The following is a 16,786-nucleotide window of genomic DNA, read 5'->3' as shown; positions in this document are numbered from 1 at the left end:
CTTTTTGCAGAGGAGGCTTCGGCCCCGGAACAAATTGCCAACAAAAGTTCATCTCTATATATGCAATCTATATCTATATGTAATCTATATCTAATGAAAGAAAATGAGAAACATCGATACATTTAATTAGACTATTTTCTCCGAGCTAGATTCGCTTCGTTTGATTTTCATATCGTAAATACGCCTATAATATATATATTTATTATAATATCTTATATTATAGTATTTATGCATATCATCTCTTGTGATTTTTCTTCTTTATTTTTGAACATTATACATAAGCGAAGGGTATTCCAAGTGGCAACACGTCAGATAAAAAAGATATCACGGTAGAAAATATTGCAGCTTGATACTATCGATACTATCGAGCTGCAAGATAACAGACTATTTGTAAATATGCATGTATATGTAATATCGAAATATGTATGTATGTATGTATGTATGTATGTATGTATTATTATCGAGCAAAATGGAAGCTTTCGTGTGCGTTTCATCATTAGGTAGTATTTATTATGCATTTGTAATAATCATTAATAATACTACAAATTCGCTTGGCGATTAAACTAATGTTGTTTTATCGTCTAATCCTGACGTTGATTCAACACTCTTACGTATACAGATAAATGTATGATAAAACGTTTTCAAGTTATAAAGTAGAGACAAATTCGTGTTATCATTAATGGAACACCCTAAACTTTCTTATTATATATATTTTATTTCTCTATTTCAATGATAGAATTTCAATGACAAATTCCATAAACTCTGGTATACTATTGGCCAATATTTCTAAATTCTATTTGTCGTCTTTCTTTTCTTCCCTATGTTTATTTCCATTTCTCTTGTATGTATAATGTATAATGTTAGTATAATCGAAACTTATAGAAAATCATTTACGGTAGGCCTTTTATCAACGAATCAAACATTCTGTATCTATAAATTGTTATTTCTCATTTCATTATTTCTTAATTGTATATAGTTTCTAATGAACGACGCCATTGATAACTAACAATCGTTGTGCGCGATTGCGTGTCGTATGTCAAGTGTATCAAGGAATATATCATCTTCTTCATTTTTTTTTCTTTTTTTTTTTTTTTCTTTTTTTTTTTACAGCATTTTTAACAGTACGTTAACGGTTCGTGTATACAAGCAAAGGCACACTTTAAGGACAACGCAGACGAATATTTTTCCACTATATTTCTTTTTCTTCGGTTTCGAGCTTTAGTATACCAGAGTTTGAACGGAGAGAAGAAGGAGAAGAAGAAGAAGAAGAAATACAAGTACAAGTAGAAGAAGAAGAAGAAGAAGAAGAAGAATAGTAACAAGAACAACAACAACAACAACAATTTATGAAATTTGTGATAAATTAGAAATCAATTAATAATGAAGATATTATTCATCATCACATTTAACAAAAAACAACAATAGCTTTTATTTTCCAATTAGAATAGTAAATTACGAGGAAAAAGTAGAATTGTATGAAAATGATATGACACTCTGTGTATAATATCTAATATAAATCTCGGGGCCTCTTTCTCTGTTTACAAAGATATCAATTGTTGTTGTTTAAAGCTAATCGACTTTGATTTGGCTCGCGATGCCGTCGAATACAAGTTTTACAACATTAACAATTGCACGACGATTCATATTATTTCATTGTTATTCTTGTTGCGAGCCAAAATCTTGTCCGCTTGTTATTATTTAATCCTCTATAGCCCGAATCAATTTGATATCGCAAGATATTAAGCTGACAAACACAAAATGACAAAGAATTCAACACATTTTGGAAAAAAACGTTAATTTGTATATTATTTCATTTGTATAATATGAATTAGACTATATATACTATAGAGGATTAATCGAATTTTGGATTGTTGCTCTTTTTGTTAACTTTTCAAGAATATCGACCCGACCATCGGACAATGAAACAACAACACAACAATTTCAACATAAAGTATGTACTTATGTTTGTTGTTTATGTGTGTGGCGTGCGTACGACGATCGATTTCTACAGTTCATTTAACTATTATATGACTTATTAAATCTATTCGTTTGTAAGGACAGTGTGGAAAAGGAAAGTGCGTTCTTTATTACGACGATTTAGCACTTTAATAACGCCTAAGAGTAATCTTTTTTTTCTCATTTTTTTTTTTTTTCATATAGAAATTTAAACCAATTTTCTTCTACATCGTCGTCAAATGAAGAATATTTTATTTCATATATTATTTATTATCTTCAACGTAATGAAAATCAACAAAATATACAAATTCCAAATGTGTAGCCTCGAAAAGTTTAACCAAACTAGAAAGCTAGAAAAAGTTCTATGTAATATGCTTATTTAGAAGAATCGAAGTCGATGAAAACGTGTCCAAATAAGAGGAACAAGGACATCGTTATATTCTCGACACGTTCCAAATTTTATTATTATCATAATCGTCATCATTTTTTTTTCCTTTTTTCTTTTTTTCTCTTTTTTCTTTTTTTCTCTTTTTTCTTTTTTTTTTTTTCTTATCTGTGTTTATACCCGTTTTGTAATACTCGCGTGATCCTGCAAAGTAAAAGGATTAGAACGCGAACAAATACAGCGAACGTTCTGAATGACGCGAAATAATAATCGAGAGGAAATTGAAATACATACGTGTAGGAGGACAAAAGTAAAGGATAAATAGGATATACACACACGATAACTAAATGCCTCTCTCTTTATAATCCTGTCTAAAAAACAAGCATTCTTCTTGCGTTCGCATAAATGTATCGTTTCGTATCGTATTGTATCATCGTTTGGAACGATTTAGGTCAAAGTGTTTCTTATTTCTTATATACCCCTCTCTCTCTCTCTCTCTGCTTGGATATTTTCTTATTTTCCCTTTGGTTGTTTATCATTTAAATCCTTTTTTTTCGTCGTTATGTCATTTTCTTAATTTATATATATATATATATATGTAAGTATCTTATATTTTTGTTAATTTAATAATTAATTAATTTATTAATCTTTTTCCCCAAGTATTTAGTATTTTTATTATCCATGTATATATAGCTATATGTATATATATGTATGTGTATATGTATATATAATATATCCTTTATAGTCGATTTTTATCATTAATATACAAATACTGGAAGACGTTTTGGCGCCCGTTTATGGCGGGGGCCGTTTAAAAGATTATTTTTTATCTAATATGTTCAAGTGCTATCGTTGCTTGAAGCAACGAATTAGGCTCTCCCAATAGATGGACCGTTAAACTTTCATCGGTCCGCTATACACGTATTATTTCAATTATATACATATACATATATTATTTGTATGTACGAATGCATATATAATATACGAACAACCTGTGTTGTTGTTCGTAAATATCAAGAACGGTCGGTCCCTCTGTGAGGTCTCGCGTGTATTTGCGTCTATTTATTATATGTTCGAGATAGTTTTACAACGAATTTACGGAGAAAATCTTCGTTTAACAAGTTCGATTCTTTTTTTTTTTGTTTTGTTTTGTTTTGTTATTTCTTTTAACATTTATTATATTTCTTCGCCCTGACTCCGAATCTCGTCGCACGTTAACGCCATAATCTTGTTTTCTTACAATCTTCGACGCGAAAGATAAATTTGTTCATTCGTCGAATCGGTTTGCAACCAAATTCTTCGATTGACAATTTATAAGAGTAAGAGTGAGCTTTAAAATCGCATAACGAGTGCACTTTTCATTCTTTCTTTTTTTTTTTATCTTTTTTTCGTTTTGTTTGTTCTATTTTCTTTCAAAATAAAACTTAATTTTTGTCACGCGTCATCGATCATCGGAATCGTTATAAACCGACCGACTCGATGACGTTCAATCTCATTCCTGGAAAAAGATCAAAGGATGTATATATATATATATATATATTACTGCGAAGTAAATACGTGTCGTAATAATTACTTTTATATAGGGACGGAACCAGAGATGACCATTAAATAAAAATCGTCTTACAATTAGCGATTGACCAAGTTCTTTTGATAAAAAAGAACAATCGGTATATTTATAATTAGTGGGAGATTGTTTGATTTCAATAGATGAATACGAAAGATAAAGAAAAGAAAGAAACGGTGATTTAACTTGGTGGAAGCCTCGATCGATTGACGATATATATTATTGGTTAATGATATATAATTGGTCATATATCATAAAGCAACGGTTCGCAATATATGAAATATTACATCCGATATCTTTCAATCTAGAAATGAGTGAGAAAAGAAGACACGACAAATGGTCGAATTAGAAAACGTGCAAAAGCTCCTCGTCGAATACTTGGAACGCAAGCGAGACAGAGAGATTGTTGACTCTCGGTGCGTTGCTTTTTTATTATCGATGCGACGACGACGACGGATTCGTTGGGAGAGAAAGAGAGACGAGCCAGAGACGAAAAAGGAAAAAGGCAGAGTAGACCGCTCATATAATAATAATGACTCGCTTAGACAATTTGTTCATTTTGTTCATCATTTTGTTCATTGATATTTGTGAATTAGCGTGCGCGTGTGCTTTAATTGGAGAGTCACGCCAACCTGACGAGCAAGATGGTCGTTAATAAGAATACGATTTGCGTCGATCGAGCAAGTTGCGTCAGGGTTGCGCCACCGCAAATCTTGATTTCCATCTCTTCTGGATGATAATTAATACATTTTGGCGGCCTTCTTCGGTAAAGTCGTTCTCTTCTCGCCGTGCAAGCACCTGGTTCCGTCATAGCTTCTATGGGCTCGATACTGAGTTGTTTGTTACCGCATGGACACAACGTGTCTACCACGAGGAGGATTAAATTCGTGTGACGTATTTTTTGCACGCTGAAAGGCCTATCAACGAGAACAAACTAAATATTCAAGAACAATAGTTATTTTAAAATCCAAGTTTTTGTTTTTAACGTTTGTTAAAGATTACCTTTCGCAACCCGTAACATGACAATTCGTTAATTTCCCTTTGAGCGGATTACTTTGTCCGCTGGTATTTAATCTTTCGGGTTGCAAAATATAAAGATCCGTCTTCTTTTCGCAAGATCTTAATTTGCGCGGTGGAAAGTGGGCAGAGGTGGCACGAGTAGTAGGCGGTGAAACGGGTATCGCAGCTGCTACTGGTATTTCCGAAAAATCTTCTTTTCCTGGAACAACCGATTCCGCGGTCGATTCCGCGGGTGCTATCGATTCGAGATTATTCAGTTCGCTGCTTAGTTCATCGGTATCATCGATATTCGAATCAATTTCGATCTCGGTGTCGGATAATATCAGATCGTCTGAAAACAACGATACGAGGAGTACTTACTAAAATATTATATTAACACGAATTTTATTCTATGCATTCTAACATTTACCATCGTTTTGCATGGAATGAGCAGCGTCTTTGGCAAAAGCCACTACCGTACGCCAAATGTCTTGAACGTTGAAACTCAAAAAGAGATTCCAAATGAAATTTCCAAGAAGTGCGGTGCCTTTCAAGATGGAAGCTGATGTAGTTCTTGGTGCCGAAGAACGATGACTTTCTTGAGGACTACAAGTCCCTTGATAATCGATCACGGTTACTTTCCTGTACAATAATATTCAATAGATTAATAGACGACTATTTCATTCAATTAACGCGACATTTCATTCCTTTTCATTGAATATAGAATATTTGGATGTATAACCTGTAGATCCTATCCTGTACCAAGGAATCCATTATGGTACCATCTATCTCGCCAAAAAATTTCCCAGTATGTTCGTGCCTTTCGCTTATAACGACAAATCCGCTATTGTCAAGAATATAACAATCGAGTTCCTCCGATCCGCAGTTTTTCTTACAGCCAGTCGTTCCAGCTGTACACTGGAATGCAAATTACCAAATGAAAACTCTCATTTTTGCAACGAAACAAAACTATGGCTTTTGAAATAAATCCATAAAAACCAGAAAAAAAAAAAACAAACAAAAACTGTAGATGACCTACAGTTGACGTTATGTTAACGAAATGGGATGCCAAAGAGGAATGTTGAAATTGCAATCCTACGACTGCAGCCGGTGCTTTATGTCCTTTACCAATAAAAATAGCATGCGTTGCAGTGACCAGAGGATTCGGTTTTTCGGCTAACAACAAAATAACAAAATACACTTTATTTATTATATGTAATAGTAAATTGTGAATGTAAAATGAAAAAAAAAAAAAATGTGTTTATACAGTCGTCCTACCAGCATCGAATGGAACGCTGAAAACGAAACTTTCCGGTTCGATGGAGTGTTGATCGACTGCACGTTTATACCAAGAAGACTCCATAGCTCTTGAGTATTGTTCGGGAAACCAACTGAAAACGGAATACTCGACTGACGTAATTCTCGATCGATCTGACGCTAATTAAATCGTGGGATCATTTACGTACGGCTCCTCTGTTTTTTCATAACTCTGTTGATGTTCGTGCCAACGAAAAAGTCCACTCCTAGTTGCGACAAAACTTCTGATAACCCCAAATCTACCCCTGCCTTTGCTGCAAAAACAAACCGATCATATTAGTCACAAGAACTTTACATGATTTTTTCTTTTTCTTTTTTCTTTCAACAATAATAATAATAATAATAATAATAATAATAATAACAATAATAATAATAATAATAATATTATAGTAAGAATTATTTAGTGACTTGGAGAGAATCACAAGAGAACGGCTAAATTGATCTATTTTTCCTCCTTTCTCACAATTCTTATTGGTATTACCACATTCAAATGTAGACGATCTCTCTCTCTCTCTCTCTCTCTCTCTCTCTCTCGTTTGGTACTCATACCGAGATTAGTTTTTTCATTACTCGGATCGTATTTCGACAATAAATCTCAAGACTGTCGAGAGATTCAAATGCTATTATATATAGGGCGTATATAAAGTATTCTTAATGATTTTTACCATACTCCCTTAGCTGAAAATGATACGTTAGAAGGTTAGAATTAGTATAAACTTGTATGCACCCTATATATATAGCAATGGTTAGATCCGAGTAAAAAGTTTACGTCGACGTAGAAGGTGCATAATATATATATATAGCAGAGGTTATATTAGACGACACCGGCTAAAAACTTATTACGTTGCAGCGTAGACGTGTACGCGTTTAGACAATTAATTGTGCATAATGGATTTTTGCAAATTACCTGTGCAGTAGAGCCATCAGTATGGCAATAGGGCTAGCGGTGGAGACACACAATAATAAAATGTAATCAAAATATATGCAATGAAATATAATGTCTTGTAAAATGAAAGAGAACAAACGTTGGCGCACGGTGCATATCATTTCTTTCTAACTACGAAGGAAATACGTGGAAATAACTTCATTGATTGATGATTATTTTTACGGGAATTATGCTTTGTTCTTTTTGCTGGATATTAGATTACAAAATATCCACGTATTTCTTTCAACCAAGGGTGCCTTCCGCCATCCTCTTTGCAAATTTATTTCATAATAGTTTTGCAATAAAGAGTGCAAACGATTCTCGTAACGATGCGTGATCATAAGTGAATACATAATCGCGTGCTTTTTGTGCATTTGGCGCATTTTGCGAGGTGCTCGAGGAGACATTACTAAAAACGTATATTTGCGCGCGCGTGTGTGTGAGTGTGTGTGTACGGTGGATTGACGTGCTTTTTTTTTTTTTTTTTTTTTTTTTTCTAAAATCTCATTGTCCTCCCATACATGGACCGATTTACTCACTTTGTATTCTCTTCTTTGTGCATCGAATTTCCTCTTTTATCAAACCCATCCGTTACGATAGCGTCCAAAATTAAGGATTGAATTAATCCCTTGTCACCTGAACGGACAAAAAGATTTTTCATCAATTTTTGTAAATATTGAAATTGAACATAATAATGCAAATTGTCTTATATACTTACAGTAATGAGAGTCCTTCTCTGGCTTGCTCGCTTGCTTATGGTGCGAGCTTGGACTCCTTGGTCTCAAGGACATCCACTTCCACGCGGGTTTTTTCGTACGCGATAAAAAGTGTATTATGCGTTCCTCCGGGGAAATGAACGTCTTGCTCGATGCCGAATTATATTCGCAATACACCCAATCTGGATGTACTTTCCAATTATTACCTTTAAAGTATTCGGTCGCTGATGGAAAAGAAAAACAAAAACATCCAATTACTATGAAGAATTCTCAAAAAATTGATTTAACTATTTTACTTTAAGTAAGTAAGTAAGTAAGTAACCATGTACCATTGACTGCCATGTGCTTGATCTCTTGTTCGGCAAGGAGTTCGAACATGCCATACCCTTCGGGTAAAGCCAAACCTAATGAAAACGGTGTACCCTCTATCGGCTTGTAAAAATAATTGTGTCGTCTGATCGTCACTCTTTTCTGAAATTTATACTCTGTCTTATTTTTATTTCTTTTCTTGTCATTTGTTAATTAATAAGCTAGTTTTAGCATTTACCATGTCATCGTAATGAATTTTCACGCTAAAGCCGATCTCCCCTTCTTTCTGATCGATCATATCGTGCCTCAACTGTAATTTTAATTATTAAATATATCGATTTAGATTTAGATTTATATTTAGATTTAGATTTAGATTTAGATTTGATTATGTAGACGACGGATTATTACTTACATCTAAAAGAAGTGAATTATTCAAAGGGTGCGAGGGTCCGTCGTATTCGGCTAGTTCAACTTCCGATAAATCTACGCTTATGTACGTAGGCTTTAGTGTCTCTTCGTACTATGTTAACCAAGAAAAATGTTTAGTTAAGTACAATATAGGAAATTTCGATTAAACCGAGTCGTCTTGTCTTCTATACTCACATCTGAATTTTCTGGCTGCATTAGTGGTACAATTATTATTTATAATTAATACTTGTCGGTAGGAGGTAGGTGTGTTTGTAGGTGTTGTTTGTAAGAATTACTCACCAATGGACGCAGGTCCGGATGATACAAGACACGACCGTTATTGTCAACGATAAAGGAGTATCCATTGACTCCCAACTGAAAAGTAAAGAAAATTAATGAGATGATATTTATCATGTAGAAATAAATGCAATCAATCTAATGAAATAAATACCTTGTAAGGTGGTACCAGTTTTTGTATTTCTTCGACAGGAACGTCGGTACCAACGACGCCCAATAAATTAGCTCTTTTTAACTAAAACAAAAACAAAAACAAAAACAAAAAAAGATGATGAATTGATGAAACAAATAGTAATGAATAAGTAAAGCGTACCGTATGATTTCGACGATCCAAAATCGGAGCAGTGACGGATGTCATCAATTGTCCGTGATTTTCTCTACCGAATCTTTTACTCTAAAAATCAAATGATAATATTTGTATAACAGTCAACAAGTCAAAGTCCTTTGGATTAAAATGATGGATGATGGATGATTACTTTTCCGCCAATGTAAGCCGGACTCCAATGTATAGGATGATCGTGCTGATAAAGCACCATAGGCCGTGCAAGTACTTTAACATATTCGAAAACTTTACTTTTAATCTCTTCCGGTTTAGTAATTCTCGCGTAATATCCTGTATAAATAATAACCAACATTGTTATGACCAAGTTAGAAATAGTAATCTATCGATCGAGATAAATATGTGTGATAATGTTGTGTGATCGATACCTTTGTTGGTGCAAGCCATGTCAAAGAGTTCCGGACTCTTGTCACCGCCAATAAGGTAAGCAAATAATCTAACTGGCATGTGTGGCCAGTTATACCTTCTGATCACTTCCGTAGGAGGAGCTTCGTTGTCGGTTGTTATCAAGATGATCGCTTGATTACATTGACTGCCCTGACCGGTTCTGTTGTACTTGTGAAGGATTTCAAAGGCCGTACTCAAGGCCGCGGATATGTTCTTAGTACTTTCCTCGTGTTTCAATGTATTCATAGCTGACTTGAGTTCCTGTATGTTTTCTGGCGAAGCTTGAACCAGACTATCCTTGAAACACTGAACGATTTCCTCAGCTGTCTCGCCGTATCGATAAACGTTGACGTAATCGTCAGGACCTAACGTATCCAATATAGCTTTGGTCGTAGCGATTAGCAATTTTTCATTCCGTTCGCTGTCATATCCCATAGTGTCGATTAAAATAGCTAAATCTTTAGGACTATTGGCAGCACCGACGAACCAATTGGAAGTCCTAAAGTCGTACACGTGCCGGAATACAGGATTCGAAAGGACTAAGGGTGCTTTTTGGTTAGAACCAAATACTCCTTCTACCGGTGGCCACGTTATTGCTAAACAACAACAACAACAACAACAACAACAGCAATCAATCAAGTTGAAATCATTTGAATAATATGTTAGAGAAAATTTGTCTTATTTACCAGGAAAACGTCTCAAAAATCCTGACGTTGCACCATAGTACTGCCACGATAAGGAAGGATCGCTTTCATAATTATTGATGAAAAGAGGATCCAAATATTCGCTCCATAGAATGCCTGCAGCTACGTCGCTTTCTATAATGACATTTGGAAGGACGTTAAAAGGATTGTAAAGCGAGGGATACTTTGTCGAGAAAGTTGAAGTAACTTTGAAAGTAGGTGGTAGCTAGGTAGGTAGATGGGTAGGTAGATGGGTAGGTAGATGGGTAGGTAGATGGGTAGGTACTGCTACTACTACTACTATCACCTCTTTTTCTTTCTCTATCTCACTTTCTATTTACTTGCAAAGTGAATTTAGATTTATTTTCCATGTTCACAAAAGTCACTACTAACTGGATTTTCATCTTTTTTGGTTAGTTGGTGACTGTTTGGACATAGTAAGTAGTAAGTAGTAAGCAGTAAGCAGTAAGCAGTAAGCAGTAAGCAGTAAACGTGTAATAAAAGAAAAATAAATTTACCTGTTTCATCAATTTCACCCGGTACGAGAACGGACGATAAAGAAACGTTTACTGCCAACCAATCGAAATGATGATGCGTATTTAGATAGATTTCTCGAGAATCGGAAGACTTTTTGCCATCAGTCGTAAAAAGATTATAACGATAGGAAGAATATTTAGGCAAAATGTTAGCATCCCTTGGCGGCGAAACTGCAGCCTGTTCCGCATTTTCCATTAGTCTCTGCGAAATCAATTCATCAATTTATCTATCAATCCATTCTAATATTTCCATTCTAATACAATTAGTCACTAGACACACTAAAATGTATTCTAAAGGTATCCGTCAAATTGATAATCGTTCGGAAATGTAAATCGATTAGTAGAGGTATACAACACAAAGATCATTTGCACGTCGTAATTGTAGAATTAATTAAAATTAAGAGATCAACGGAATAGGATAATGGTCGAACTTCATTATTCTCATCCTCCTTTCTCTAATCGTTCGTAAGGTTACTTAAGTGTACGTAATACGAGTACCTATACACTATCTTAAGATAATGAAAGTGACAGAGATAGCGTATCATCACCGTTGTCAGCGGCGACGCAATAGAAGTGCAAATGCAAATACAAATGCAAATACAAATGCAAATGCAAATGTATATGGATGTAGATGTGGATGGAAGGAAGGGTTGCAAGTGGTGGTAGTGGAGGGGAAAAGGCTATACGACGTGTCCAGGTTTAGATTTGTCAAGCCAGTCAGGTATTTTCCTTCAACAACGTGACAGGATTCTTATTGACGGCAATTACTTCATTCCCGTCCCAGTTTGCCGATTCTTCTCGGATAACGAAGAACATTGAAACAATACTCAACTCATACCGAGTTGATCGGATTGCAAATAAATATGCAAACTACGATTAATCCAGACATTTATATATGGTTATTTCATTCATTATATCATTCATTATCATACTCACCATAACAGCGTTCATTTTGAAATCCATCATATTTTTAACTTCAGCAGCCATTTCTCTGACCAGTACCAAGCCGTCCCTTTTAATGAGATTCGCCTCGACCTTATAATAATTCTGTAAATCGACAAAAAATGTTCTATTTATGATAGAGATTTGGTTCTCGAAGAAAAAGATAAACGTGGACGATGTGATGACGATGTGATGACGATGTGATGACGATGTAATGGGTGAAAATAAACGTCTATTATTCTCTTTGCTTTAATCGACACGCAAAGTGGCAATTGGCCTTGACGTTGATAGCGCATTTAGCACACACAAGGTACGCACACATAACGTATCGAATTATTCAAATACACATAGTAGACGCGAGAGATAGAGAGCATTTCTTTTTCATTTCAATTTGTGTTCATTACTATGAAGAAAAGAAAGAAAGAAAGAAAAAGCTTTTCTTTTCGTACTAGCAAATCGCAAATTGTATGTTATCGGAAGGTAAACCTTTATCTTACCTACGGAGAGGAAATGGAGAAGAGAGAAGAAGTAACGAGGGGTGTTACGTAGAAAAAGAAACGAAAAGGAGGATAATGGACAGGATGGATCGAGCGTAAAAAAGCGACCAAGCGAGCGACCTTTCTTATCTGTGAAAAAGTAGAGACGGCAAAAAAAAGCAGCCTTTATATTTTCTCTTGATACTCGTGCGAAGAAATAAAACACGAGCGGGGGGTGCGATGTGACGAGTTGTTACTTTTTCTCTCTTCTCTCGAAATACTTATATATTTTTATTTATTAATAATTCTAGTCAATTTAAGAATTGCACTTACAAAAAGATTCATTTTTAATCTCGGCCAAACAACTTTACACGACGAGGGGGGGGGGTTAAAAGTGTTTATTCTCGAAGATAGGATAAAGTTAGTCGAGTAAAGGAAAATATTTTAATCGTTGAATTTAATCTGGGAAATATGAAGAGTAATGCCTCCCTCGTATCGATCCCTTCTCATTTAGTCTCCTTTTCGCTCGATATCGCCACGTAATCGTTCTATTATTTCACGAATAACCAATACATGTACGTTATATATATATATATATATATATATATATATATATGGGATTTCTAAAAAGGAACTATCCGCGGAATTTACCTTGAAAATAACTTTATAAATCATTCGCAAGCTATTTCTACTAATTTATAACTTTCGTTCGTTCTATTTGAATTTCTTCGTACGTAGGATAAGCTTTATATATATTACATCAGCAGACGGTGTAACTACGTCGAATTAAAAGTGTTATCCCTCTCTCTCAATTGCAAGAGCAACAGGTAAATTTAAAAGGCTCACCCCATTCGAGTGTTCCTCCTTATATGCTTTCGATATATCCTAACATAGTATACGCGTATTTACTCATATACGTATCTATTTTACATATTGAAAAAGGATAGGAAATAAAGTTATTGCTCTTGAAAGTGATTTTTTCTAAGTATGTGAAGAAAATGGCGAATTGGTTCGATGGAGATTCGATAGACGTTCGATAGACGTTCGATAGACATTCGATTTCGTTGATGTAGGAATAGAGTAGTAATAGGTGGAAGAAACGTTGATGGTTGGCAGAGATGCGATGGCGCCAGTTCCAGGAAAGGACGAACAGGGTGAGAGAAGAAGGGAGGCTAGGGGAGAAAGGAGGGCCAGCACGATTCGACGCTCGTACTTTTCGCGCGTTGTCGTATCAGCGACAGGGGATTCGAAGTTCGCGTATTATCGATCAGCGTGTCGCGTCCGTTTACTCGCTGCGACACACACACACACACACACACACACACACACACACACTTGGAATCGCCTACATCCTACATATATACCTATATACATACCTATATACATACCTATGTATATATATACGTATATAGGTTCTACATTCTACGTTGAACCACGTTCGAGCTCGTACAACTTCCAACTCAAGAGCCACCTGCAAAAGGGCCCCTTTTAAACGAACCTTTTCATACCGACGCTCTCAAACTCTTCGCGGTCTTTATTTTACCACCACCACCAACACCCAACCCTGCTTTCGTTTTCCCCCTCGCTTTCTACTTCTCTCATTCATTTATCTCGCCTTTGGAAAACTATTATATATGGCTCGTTTATATTCCAGAAAGACGTTTTCAATTTCCCTTTTTAAAATGCCACTCTGATCATCCGACTATTCAAATTTACATATTTCAATTGATAATAATTAATCGAGGAGAAAAAGAAATGTCTCAATTGGACGATTTCTTTGTGTATGCTTGTAGAAAAAAAAGAAAAGAAATATGAGTGCAATAATACATGAGAGCATATGCAGGCCAGAGGAACAGCGGCGGAGGTTGTTTAATAACGTAATTAATGATGCACGCGGCTGCAATCACGATGAGAAACACACAGTCCATTAAGGTCCCTCGAGTAAAACGGGTTGCAGGCGTTAGGGTTGCTTTTTTCTTCTCTTCTCTTCTCTTCTCTTCTCTTCTCTTCTCTTCTCTTCTCTTCTCTTTACTTTTCTTTACCTTTCTTTTCCTTTCTTTTCCTTTCTTTTCTTTTCTTTTGTTTCCCTCTTTTTTCCCATGGTATATCGAACAGACGTGGGAACGTACGATGTAAAATGCAAGAGCAAGAAGGAATAAAAAGTGTTAAAAAAGGAATAAAATTGGAGCTTTAGGAAACGCAAAGTGCAGCAAGAGTCGGAACAAGGTTCGATGCCAGACACTACTATTATTCCAGTTCTCTTGGTCGTTACCAACGCTCTCGTTATTCAACCTTTACGCTCTACGATCTTGCATTTTCTATTCTACCAAAGTTGTTGCGAAAAAAAAAAAAAAACATCGTCCACTTAAATAATATTTCGTTTTTATCGAAACACTTGAAAAACAAATATCATCTTACCCTCTGTATTTCGCCCATTTTGGTCACTTGCTTACCAAATTCCCATAAATCCACTCCAAACTTCAAGGCCCAATTTTTGACTCTGTAAATATAAGAAGAGACAAAATTATTCTCAGTTAGTTAGTCCATATTATCTCAGGTAAAATAACACGCAGAGAATGGGCCAGATTGAAAATCAACGTATTTCGTGGACTGTGAATCTACGAAAACGGGATGAACGTTGGAAAGGAAGAACGTTATGTCACAAGGGAAGAAGGCAAAATACCTTCCCTTGCCTTTTTTATGGTTCTCTACTAACACGTATCACGTATGGAAAAATAAAAAGCATCGATAGGGTAGTAGTAAGACGTCGATGATGCAGATCGAGGTCATAGGTTGCATCGAGTTACGCCACGCATGTCCTCTCTTGGCGCGATCAGATAAACCGGAAGACGAACAAATTGGAGAAATCGGCGTATCTTGATTTTTACAATGGACTCGTCCTTGAGACCGGCTGTCGATGAAAGTGCAAAAGGGCGAAGGGGGGGGCAAAGAGGGGGGGGGTTAGAAGGGAAGAGGGTGTCGCAAGGGAGTCCCGCGTGTCGCAAATACGCGCCGCGCGTACTACGACCGACGACCCGTACGCCCACTCCTTCTCTCGACGTACACGAGGAGGGCCTTACTACTACGCGACTACTACGCGTCCTACTTGCCCTACACAGCCCAATATCTTCTATTCCTTTCTTTTTGTTTCCTTTTGTTTCTTTTTCTTTCTTTTTCTTTCTTTTTACGCTCGCTTTATACGCGAACATTCCATTTTTAACGAAAACATATGTTTACACATGTAAAAATCATATGTATACTTACTCGTTATGGGGTATATCTTCCTCCTGCTGAAAGCTCGACTCGATGCACAACAGAAACAAGATCCCCGAACGCACGATCCTGTCGATACGCAGAAACATTATTCCGCCGATTTTGGACAGACCCGACTATGTTCTCGATTGATTCTCTTCTGCCTTCCTCCTCTTCCTCCTCTTCCTCTTCTTCTTCCGCACCTCCTCCTCCACCTCCTCCTCCTCCTCCTCCTCTCCCTCCTCCTCCTCCTCCTCCTACTTCTCTCGGTCTATCTATTTATCTATTAATCTGTATGTTACTCGCGTATTGTTCGTTCGTTCGCTCGTTCGTTCGTTCGTTCGTTCGTTTGTTCGTTCGTTCGTTTGTTCGTTCGTTTGTTTGATATACTGTAACCGATTAAAAGGATAAGACACGTTGTATTGTAGAGACAGTAGAGAAAGAAGAAATTTTCACGCTACGAGAACTCGTAGCAGTGGCACCGAGTTACTACTACGATCGATCGACGCGCACGAAAGAACAACCATCGCCGTACGTAAAATGTTAGCATATAGCAGCGGCGCGAGGTCAAGTAAATCAGTCGAGAGCATTATCCAGTGATGCTGTACAGATTTTGTACAGATACCAATAATATGCTTTATCTTCTTATCTTAAAGAAGTAATTTATCCTTGGCGCGCAACTAATTTCCAACAATACTATCGATACATTATCTATTACAAAAGTACATAGATTCTTTGGGTTCACCTCCAACGCGCACTACCCCTTCTCGAACGCTCACCAACGTCTATCGTGATCTTCCTGTTTGTGGTAGGATTGCACTTTAGAACCATTTCAAGCCGAACGATCTTTCTTCCCAAATCGAATAGCACCGATTTTTCCAGGTATCCGCGTAATCATCAGTTGCATCACCGTACCACACCGTACCGCACCGTACCGCACCGTACTGTACTTTTTCACCTCCCTCTTCTCCTCCTCCTACTTCCTCTTCTATTCGCAAGGATTACGTTAGAGATTACGTCCTAACAATTTGGTTTCGTAAGTTCGAAAGGAGAAAAGAAAAAAAAAGAAAAGCACATCCACCCCCTGGTACTAGAGGAATAAAATAGGGGTATCTGGGTTTGCAACGTTCGGCGTTCAACTGAACGAAGTGATAGTAGTAGTAGGAGTAGTAGTAGTAGTAGTAGCAGCAGCAGCAGCAGCAGGCAACCGCGTACGTGTAACGCGTTACGCGTACGGAATCTATATTCCGCTCTCCGGAGGAGAGTAAAAGACTGGAAGACGTAGGATGGCCGA

At 36.4% G+C, this 16,786-nt stretch overlaps 1 protein-coding gene across 4 annotated transcripts in view; it reads right to left on the bottom strand.

Moving 5' to 3' along the window:
• Window positions 1-16,731, bottom strand: part of stol (voltage-dependent calcium channel subunit stolid) — a 17,530-nt gene extending 799 nt beyond the window's left edge. The window contains exons 1-24 of one of the 4 annotated variants that reach the window (XM_015325018.2): window positions 15,505-16,731; window positions 14,659-14,740; window positions 11,759-11,869; window positions 10,805-11,024; window positions 10,290-10,421; window positions 9,585-10,199; window positions 9,353-9,489; window positions 9,190-9,270; window positions 9,031-9,111; window positions 8,880-8,954; window positions 8,775-8,789; window positions 8,584-8,691; window positions 8,410-8,481; window positions 8,192-8,333; window positions 7,865-8,086; window positions 7,686-7,782; window positions 7,129-7,161; window positions 6,371-6,475; window positions 6,183-6,295; window positions 5,944-6,080; window positions 5,647-5,822; window positions 5,335-5,546; window positions 4,908-5,256; window positions 1-4,822 (exon numbers count right to left, since the gene is read on the bottom strand). The exon at window positions 1-4,822 is cut by the window's left edge and continues 799 nt beyond it. In XM_015325018.2, the coding sequence (XP_015180504.1) occupies window positions 4,528-4,822; window positions 4,908-5,256; window positions 5,335-5,546; window positions 5,647-5,822; window positions 5,944-6,080; window positions 6,183-6,295; window positions 6,371-6,475; window positions 7,129-7,161; window positions 7,686-7,782; window positions 7,865-8,086; window positions 8,192-8,333; window positions 8,410-8,481; window positions 8,584-8,691; window positions 8,775-8,789; window positions 8,880-8,954; window positions 9,031-9,111; window positions 9,190-9,270; window positions 9,353-9,489; window positions 9,585-10,199; window positions 10,290-10,421; window positions 10,805-11,024; window positions 11,759-11,869; window positions 14,659-14,740; window positions 15,505-15,602 (3,708 nt within the window). In that variant the 5' untranslated portion in view covers window positions 15,603-16,731 and the 3' untranslated portion in view covers window positions 1-4,527. Of the gene's footprint in view, window positions 4,823-4,907; window positions 5,257-5,334; window positions 5,547-5,646; window positions 5,823-5,943; window positions 6,081-6,182; window positions 6,296-6,370; window positions 6,476-7,128; window positions 7,162-7,685; window positions 7,783-7,864; window positions 8,087-8,191; window positions 8,334-8,409; window positions 8,482-8,583; window positions 8,692-8,774; window positions 8,790-8,879; window positions 8,955-9,030; window positions 9,112-9,189; window positions 9,271-9,352; window positions 9,490-9,584; window positions 10,200-10,289; window positions 10,422-10,804; window positions 11,025-11,320; window positions 11,397-11,758; window positions 11,870-14,658; window positions 14,741-15,504 lie in introns of those variants that run through there. The other 3 variants (XM_015325020.2, XM_015325019.2, XM_089173150.1) reach the window with 3 other exon arrangements.
• Window positions 16,732-16,786: the final 55 nt, after the last annotated feature.

This window comes from Polistes dominula, unplaced genomic scaffold (genome assembly GCF_049000335.1).
Source record: "Polistes dominula isolate Pdom_NZ unplaced genomic scaffold, Pdom_raw_medaka contig_28, whole genome shotgun sequence".
In the NCBI taxonomy this organism is placed as follows: Eukaryota; Metazoa; Arthropoda; class Insecta; order Hymenoptera; family Vespidae; genus Polistes; species Polistes dominula.
Note: the sequence above shows the minus strand (reverse complement) of the source record. Positions and strands in the feature narration are given on the sequence as shown.